This window comes from Mytilus edulis, chromosome 4, assembly GCF_963676685.1.
Source record: "Mytilus edulis chromosome 4, xbMytEdul2.2, whole genome shotgun sequence".
Lineage (NCBI taxonomy): Eukaryota > Metazoa > Mollusca > Bivalvia > Mytilida > Mytilidae > Mytilus > Mytilus edulis.
The window spans coordinates 55,518,308-55,526,952 of record NC_092347.1 but is presented as its reverse complement, the minus strand read 5'-3'; the positions used below and the strand labels follow the sequence as shown (position 1 = coordinate 55,526,952).

Genomic DNA, 8,645 nt, shown 5'->3' with positions numbered 1-8,645 from the left:
ATTTAACTTAAATGTTAAGATTTTGAATTCAAGTTGTCATTTAATTATTAGATATCTTTTATTTATAGTCGATATTTTTTTATTTTTTTTGGTGGACTGTGTATAGTGTCAATAGAAACATGTAAACAACATTTTTGACAAATCGTCAAATGAGAGACTGATCCATCACTAAACCTGTCTTTCTTAGTGTTTGTCTGATTTAGCAGATTTATTTTGGAATGGAAGGTGCAATGTTATGTCCGGGCTAAAGAGATAAATCCACATAATATTTTTTTTATGAAAAACACAACTAAATAAAGAAAATTAAAAAATTAAAAAAATAAAAACATGTCAATGTGAGTCCTTAACTTATGCATTAATTCAAATTGCATGCCCTTTGCTAGTCCAAGTAATTATGACGTCTTGAAAGTCTCTATCTCCAACTTTATTGATACATCACTAAATCAATGTGCACATAAAAGAGGCTGGTATAGGGGGGATACTGAACACGGAAACATATGAAATAAAAATAGCAAAAACGTTTCATGAAAACTAAAAATCAGGAAAAACGAAGCACAAGAAATAAAATCTTAAAGATTAAGATAAAGTACCAGAAGTTATTACTCAGCCTTTCTAGGAGATTATGCATCCATTAGACATGAAGACCTTGGGGTCACCTTTTTATCGTCCGCTACTTGCATCTTATTTGGAAAAAAAATGTTCGTCTGTTAATCATAGTTCATTATACCATACATATTGCAAAAGTAGAATGGTAACAATATACATCAATTTCTATTAGATTACACAAGTTTCAGAAGGTATTATAACACATTGACTTTTTAATGCAAGACATGCACGAGAAATTAAGAGCACCAACACGAAACACGGAAATAAATAAGGGGAAACACGAGAAAACGAGAAATAAAACGTCAAAACACGAAAAAACTTGAAATAAAAAGGCCAAAAACGTGACATGAAAATGACCCTTTACCACCTCATAAAAATGTGAAAAACATGAGAAAAGGATTACATTTTTCGCGATTTAATCGATTTTGTTGTTTTTTATGGCCCTGCAACAAAGTTGTAAAAAATAGCCAAAAATCTAGTTGTTTGCTATTTTTTGTCTGATTTGAGGTTATATCTCATAATCTGACATAAATGCGTGGCTTTCACACTTTTAATTGACACACTATTTTCAGACATGTTTTGAAATAATAATGTAAATACAATTTACTTTTTACTTGGATGGAGAGTTGTCTCATTGGCACTCATACTACATGTACATCTTTCTATATCTATGACATATTTTATGAAAACTGTCAGACCTTTATTAAATTGTTCTTCTTTTATTTTATAATAGATGGAAGAATAACAAAAGTTTTACTGAAGACAAGAAGTGGTGAATTTGACTTGGAGAGTATTCATTCTTTAAATTTGAGAGAACTAGGTAAGACAGCGATAAAAACTTAGAAACAATGACTATAAAATGATCCAAATAAGGAATAAATCTGTGTGTTAAAGCATGAACCAGTATATTTTTAAAATACTAAACATTTTCTTTGTTTTATAGAACCATATTACATCTTTTGCTATCAATTACCCATTTAAACTGGTATATGTATAAATAGATCCGATCATCATGTTAAACAATCTTCTTTAATTTCTGACACAGATCAGTTAGTACTTAAGGATGTACTTAGGTGAGGTTTTGGAATTTGTGTCAAATGTTCGGACTCGTTAGTGTTTTTCCATACAAACAATGTAAAATATTTTGCCCTATAACACCCATTTATTTTTTCATATAAGACTTAATAGCTAATGAAAGGTCATTTACCAAAATTAAAGAAGATTCTTGATTTTCTTTCTGTTGTTTTGAGACCCAAATAATACCAATGCAAATATAAGGTAAAAGTCAGAGTTAGCCTTTTTCCGCCATATGTTAAATCTCAAATATTTCCATGACCTATCAATAGTCCCCTCAATATTTTTAGCTTATTTTCATCCTTAACTAATGCTCTACCAGCTCAAAGTATCAATTTTAAATTCTTAATTTATTAATTTTTACCTAACCTCACCTAAGTACATCCTTAGGCATGATCCTTGGTTTTGATAAATATTCACATTGAAACAAAACATTTGAGATGCCAATGTTTGTACTTGATAGTTTCACTTATACAATTTAGTCCATTGACACATAAACATTTAACAAAATCAAAAAGTATATTTATTTTTTAGATTAATATTTGGTATTTAGACAGCAATTGAACAACACAAGTTAACCAAAATAAACATTTAGAGTTCACAATACATTCTTTAATAATAAAGGAACCACATCACATGAAAAACTCTTAATGACATCATCATCATCTGATCATCATCTACTTTGGCCTTACTGTTTATCTTCTTTTGTAGGCATTTCAGATTTAGGTTGCATAAGTGAATGTACATCCCTTGAAAGACTTAATTTGGCCAGAAATGACATATCAAAATTGACCAAATTGGCAGGACTGAACAACCTTACACAGTTAAACTTGTCTGCTAATAGAATTGTCTCCCTTGGTAAGTAAAACCAAAAGCATAACACCAGGTTCACAAAGCTTAGTTTACTTATTAATACAATGTGTTTTTAAGTTTTCTTTCATGATCTGCTACTTGATATTAATGGCATGACCACTCTGTTATATGCTGCTGAATTTACCTACTCTTATGGAGCACTTGATATCCCTTCATATACCATTCTTCTCCTTCATCAGACAATGCCTTTTCTATAACAAAAGTTAGCCTTTAACACAAACTGAACCTTCCTGAATGTTTTTTCTAAAGCTGTTAAATAGTACTAAGGTTATAAACCGGTTTTGCTTTATAATAAAAAATGGATTCTGATACTGCACAACATGATTTACGATAATGGAATGAAGATTTGTGTATTGGTCAATTAAGAATGTGAAATCACAAATTCCTGTTTCAAGCGTGTTCAAACAAAAAGCAATTGATAGATTCACAATGTTTAAAGGCTAAGTCATATCATTTATAGATGGTGTTTAAGTATAGAAAGAAAATTACTAAATTTGAAAAATGTAACATTACTTTGGAGACAAATTGGAAAAATCATCATTTCTTTACTAATCAAACGACATGCATACATGAATATCTAAGATTATGTTACCTCTCTGAAGTCTTTCATTAAAATGTAAATATAGCTGCACTTTTCAGATAGGTAAACATAAACAAAGAATACCATGTGGAAATTTAGGGGTGAGGGTGTGTATACGGTATATACCTGTATGTGAATGTTTTTTTACTTTTCAGAAGGACTACAAGCATTAGACAGTTTGCAACATTTGAATCTTGTCGGAAATTTAATCGGCAGGTAATTTACTTTTTTTTTAAACATATACTTTATTTCATTAAAGTGCAGGAAAGCATCAAAGCAAAAATTTAAAATAGCCTTCCAAGGCGTCATAATTATTTGGACTACAAGTTACGTTATTATACTTGGCAGGTAATCTTCAACCTTTTTTTCCCCTGATAGCATTGAATAAATTTCTTTACTGACCAATGACAGAAATATGTAATTCTACTTTTACTTACCTAGAAAGTAAAACTTTTCTCATTTATGCAATAATACATGTATATTAAACCACTAAATCTGATTGTACAAACTTCTCTTAATTGTGACAAGGGAGATAATTCTGTATTTACAACAAACTTTTCTCATTTTTGCAATAATATCAAAACACTAAATCTTGATTGTACAAACTTCTCTTAATTGTGACAAGGGAGATAATTCTGTATTTACAAAAAACTTTTCTCATTTTTGCAATAATATCAAAACACTAAATCTTAATTGTACAAACTTCTCTTAATTGTGACAAGGGAGATAATTCTGTATTTACAACAAACTTTTCTCATTTATGCAATAATATATCAAACCCTTAAATCTTGATTGTACAAACTTCTCTTAATTGTGACAAGGGAGGTAATTCTGTATTTATAACAAATTTTGTTTCACTAAATTTTTTTCTATATACATGAAGTGTTGTATGTAAGAATAAATTTTGAAAAACACAATAAGACAGTCATGAGGTTTGTATACACACTATAAAAACAAGTACAATGTGTTGGTAAACTCTTGAATTTACTGTTGCAAGAATACAATAATTTAGATTTTAATTATATAAAAACTGGTTAAGACATGTAATGAATATGTCTGATAGACATCACACCAGGATGTATGGACATTTTATTGAAATAGATTAATAATGTGATGTCTTTGAAGGCTGTTAAGCGTACTTGAAATATTTGCAATTAAATCCTGGACTTATGGATATTACATGATCAATTGTGCTATAGATCCTGAATAATTACATTCAGAAATTGTACTGCAATGGTATGAAGTAATTATATCAGACTCTTAGCGACCATATTAATTTATTTTTTCAATATAAAAAAGAAGATGTGGTATGATTGCCAATGAGACAACTATCCTCAAAAGACCAAAATGACACAGACATTAACAACTATAGGTACTGTACGGCCTTCAACAATGAGCAAAGCCCATATCGCATAGTCAGCTATAAAAGGCCCTGATAAGACAATGTAAAACAATTCAAACAAGAAAACTAACGGCCTTATTTATGTAAAAAAATGAACAAAAAACAAATATGTAACACATAAACAAACGACAACCACTGAATATACAGGCTCCTGACTTGGGACAGGCACATACATAAATAATGTGGTGGGGTTAAACATGTAAGCGGGATCCCAAATCTCCCCCTAACCTGGGACAGTGGTATAACAGTACAACATAAGAACGAACTATAAAAATCAGTTGAAAAAGGCTTAACTCATCAGATGGACAAAAATATAAGTGGACGTGGCCGGGTAATATCTGCTTGAACAGGAATGAAGTTTACTGTTTTTTTCAATATATCTACACAAAATATGAAACTATTGTAACTGTTATCGTTCTAATTTTTTCAGCATTGATAGTTTAAGATGTCTTACTGGACTAGACAAACTGAAAACTCTGAGACTATGTGATAGGACTCATGATTTGTCTAATCCTGTATGTATGAACAGGAATTACAGAACAGACATGATCAGCATGTTCCCAAACCTGGAATGGCTTGATGGTAATGCAGAAACAAAAACATTTATTTACAGTAACAATAAAAATGAAATACATTACATTTTCATCATTTATTAAAATGACAACTGTTGCACTGATGATTAATTTATTTTTTAATAAACAAGATAAAATATAGAAAGATTAATGGAAATCACAAATAATACTGGACAGTACATCAGACAGTATTAACAACAAAGAAAAATAATAACAAATAACACATGATCCAGATACACATGATCCAGATACACATGATCCAGATACACATGATCCAGATACACATGATCCAGATACACATGATCTAGATACACATGATCCAGAGACTTGGTATAGGCACAATAGTGATGGGGATTAAACCAGTCTGGAGCTAATTGCCTAATTCTTGAAGATTAAGACTTTGGTTGGCTTGCTTGCTTTGTTTGTATTAAGGTTTGCTCAATCATTATAATAAAGACTGACATCTGCAATATTTTTTATTTATTGAAAGTTATATTTTTTTTTTATATTTTTTAAATGACATTTTGATAAAGTTTACAAATTTATATTCATTTTTATGTTTTTTAGGTGAGAAACTGATAGGACGAGGCAGTGAAGTATTTCAGCTGTGTCAGAAGATTGAAGATGCTCTTGAAGGTTTGTAATGTATTTATTTGATTGTTTTTTAAGGTTTATTTGAGTCACTCCAACACATTTTGACATGGTTTTTTTTGCAGTCAGTGTATTGAAAAGATAGTATTCTGCATTCTTTATATTATTTTATTTTTGTCCTCACTGAGCTATAGCCTTTTTTGTGTCATAAAATGCCATGGCCATGTCACTGTAAACCAAGTGTGAATTAATGGTGACTTTGTTTAATTCATTCACTTACGAAATTAGAAAAAATACAAAATTAACATTGATTGATTGGTGATTGCTAGAAACTGTAACATGTTTCATGATTATTTATATTATTTGTTGCCATTCTCCACCAATGATTCAATGGAACAAACTGTTTGTAATTGTAAAACAGATATATAATAATTTACAGATGCTATTATATTTTTATATAGGTAAATTCTATAAGCTGTATTGCTTTTGAATAAATTACTATTATTATGACCAAATCTGTTTTATTTCTGTTTGTTCAAAAAGTCATTTTGGTATTTGATCAGTTGAAAATGATTAAATAATGTAGATTGCTTCCCTTTTTGTAGCAAGACAAGAAAGTGAGTCACTGAGCCACTTGCCAAAACCATCAAAATGGGTACCAGATGAATATTGGGAACCATCAAATAAATTTGAAGAATCTATATTGTCTGATGCCTCAGAAGAATTGGAAGGTATGTTATTTTTGCCAGTGTAAAATTTCGCGATTTTCATTCAATAAGGTATATGAAATATTTTGGCAGTTATTATTTTGGCAAATTCAAAACTTTTATCAAAAACTTTGCATGTACACATTTAATTTGGCGAAAATTTATTTTGGCAGTTTTGTAATATCCACGAAAATAAGCGAAAATTTGCACCCCACGAAAATAACCTGCTATACGGTATTATGAAGTCATCACTGAAAATTAAGATGATATGGTGAGATTCTCATTGGAACAAAACAATCAGTAACAACATTAGAATAAAAATATCGAAAATGTTTTCTTAAAACTCTTGTCAATTAGCACAAGCAAATGCCACAGAGTAAGCTCAAAAGACCTTTATAAAGTGATAATGATTAAGATAGATATTTTAGAAATTTCATTGATAACAAAAGAGTAAACATTTTGTGCATTTTCAGACCTAACACATCAGGAAACACAAGCCTGCAACCTACAATCCAAAAAGATATCAATTATGATATTGAATCCATACACACAAAAATCTCTTGGATCATGGGTGGCAGCCAAAGATTATTTTGCTAAAAACTGTTAAGAATTATTGAATAATTTGACCAAAACTGAGCTTTTATAATAAATATAGTAATATCACATCTATTTCTAAGTGAAATTTGTAGTATTTAAGCCAGATTAAAGGAGAGATAAAAATCTTAGGGCAGATTTTTACCCTTCGTGAATATGAATTCAGAATATGAACAAAAGAAGATCAATGTATGGTATATATATTTATTATATACTTAGTAGTAAATACAGATAAATTGTATGTGTAATACAATCAATGGCAAGCGTGCTGTATCAGCCACCCGTGATGATATCGATATCAGCACGGTTGCAAAAGCTTTATAACACCTTTAATCTGTATGACGTCACGTCATCGATTGCATCACTTTTGCAAAGGCTTTATCAAATCCCTAATCTATATGATGTCATGTCAAACCTATAATCTGTATGACGTTATTTCAAACCTCCTTATCTGTATGACGTCATGTCACATAAAAAACCTCTACTTGAGGTGTATGTATATAATAAAGTGTATTTGATACGGCTTTTTCAATATCACACACCGTATCAACCCTCAACCAATATAATCCCTCAAGCAGAGCTCTTGGGATTATATTGGTGTCTCGGGTTGATATGGATGCGATATTGAAAAAGCCATAGGATATTCTCTATTTATGAGACAGCAACTGGAACAAAAAATAAATTGTTATTGGGTTCTAGTGTTACAAATTTAATCAATCAAACAGCTAAAAACAATCCACACACATATTTTGTTAAACCAGTGTTTTCACCTGATATCAAAGAATACTATAAATTGGGAATCTATATTTTTATTACTGGTACATAATAATATTTACATACTTTTTAAAAGCTGTTTTTTGTTAGCAGGTATTTTAAAAAGGGCTATAATTTTATATAGTAAAATTGTGTCTTGTTTTCTTTGCAGCCCTGCTTATGTCTTGTAAATATACTGTGAACAAGTCTGAAGACACTCTGAACACTCTGAAAGAATCATCAAAATCATGACATAAGGCAGTCAAAGATAATCTTATCACATCTCTGTATTTTTATAATGATGATTATGTAATAATGAAATAAAGTCTCGTAATATCATAAATACAAGATGTTTAAATTCTTACTTTTGTGTAAATCTCAAGAAATTGGGAATCGTAAAAAAAAACCTAAGATTATTGTATGGAATATATCTTCATTTGCATTTTTTGTTGTTCAAGTTTATGAAAACTGAGGATGTACACCTCTGAGGATCCAAAAATTTCTAGAATTAAACTTTTTTTCTTAACCTGACTTTTTGGTTTATAAGACCGAAAAGATAATTGGTGAAGAAAAAGAATTACTGAATTACTGGTATGTGAAATAATTTGTGTGACAAAACCTTTGTTAAAAACCTGTTGAAAAAAGTATTTTTTTCTTTTTTGTAATAATTTGTATGATTTTTCATCTCAGAAATGAAAGGGATTCATCAAAATGTAAACAACATTCAAGTTAAAAGTACACGACATCCACAAACAATTTTGAATTTTCTTGTTCTTTGATGTTTGTCCAGTTTTGATATCAATAAGGTGATTGCATGACCAAGCATAAAACCCACTGGGCACATACTGGTCATTCTGTTGGATAAGTCTACTTTGTTTTCAACAAGGATGGTA

At 30.0% G+C, this 8,645-nt stretch overlaps 1 protein-coding gene across 1 annotated transcript; it reads left to right on the top strand.

The window, feature by feature from the left end:
• Positions 1–105: 105 nt before the first annotated feature.
• On the top strand, positions 106–8,100 carry LOC139519979 (leucine-rich repeat-containing protein 61-like). The gene is made up of 8 exons (XM_071312308.1): positions 106–225; positions 1,340–1,426; positions 2,392–2,538; positions 3,289–3,349; positions 4,966–5,117; positions 5,675–5,743; positions 6,304–6,429; positions 7,925–8,100. Exons 1-8 carry the CDS (start codon positions 219–221, stop codon positions 8,002–8,004), a joined length of 729 nt encoding a protein of 242 aa, XP_071168409.1. The 5' UTR covers positions 106–218; the 3' UTR covers positions 8,005–8,100.
• The last annotated feature ends 545 nt before the right edge of the window (positions 8,101–8,645 follow it).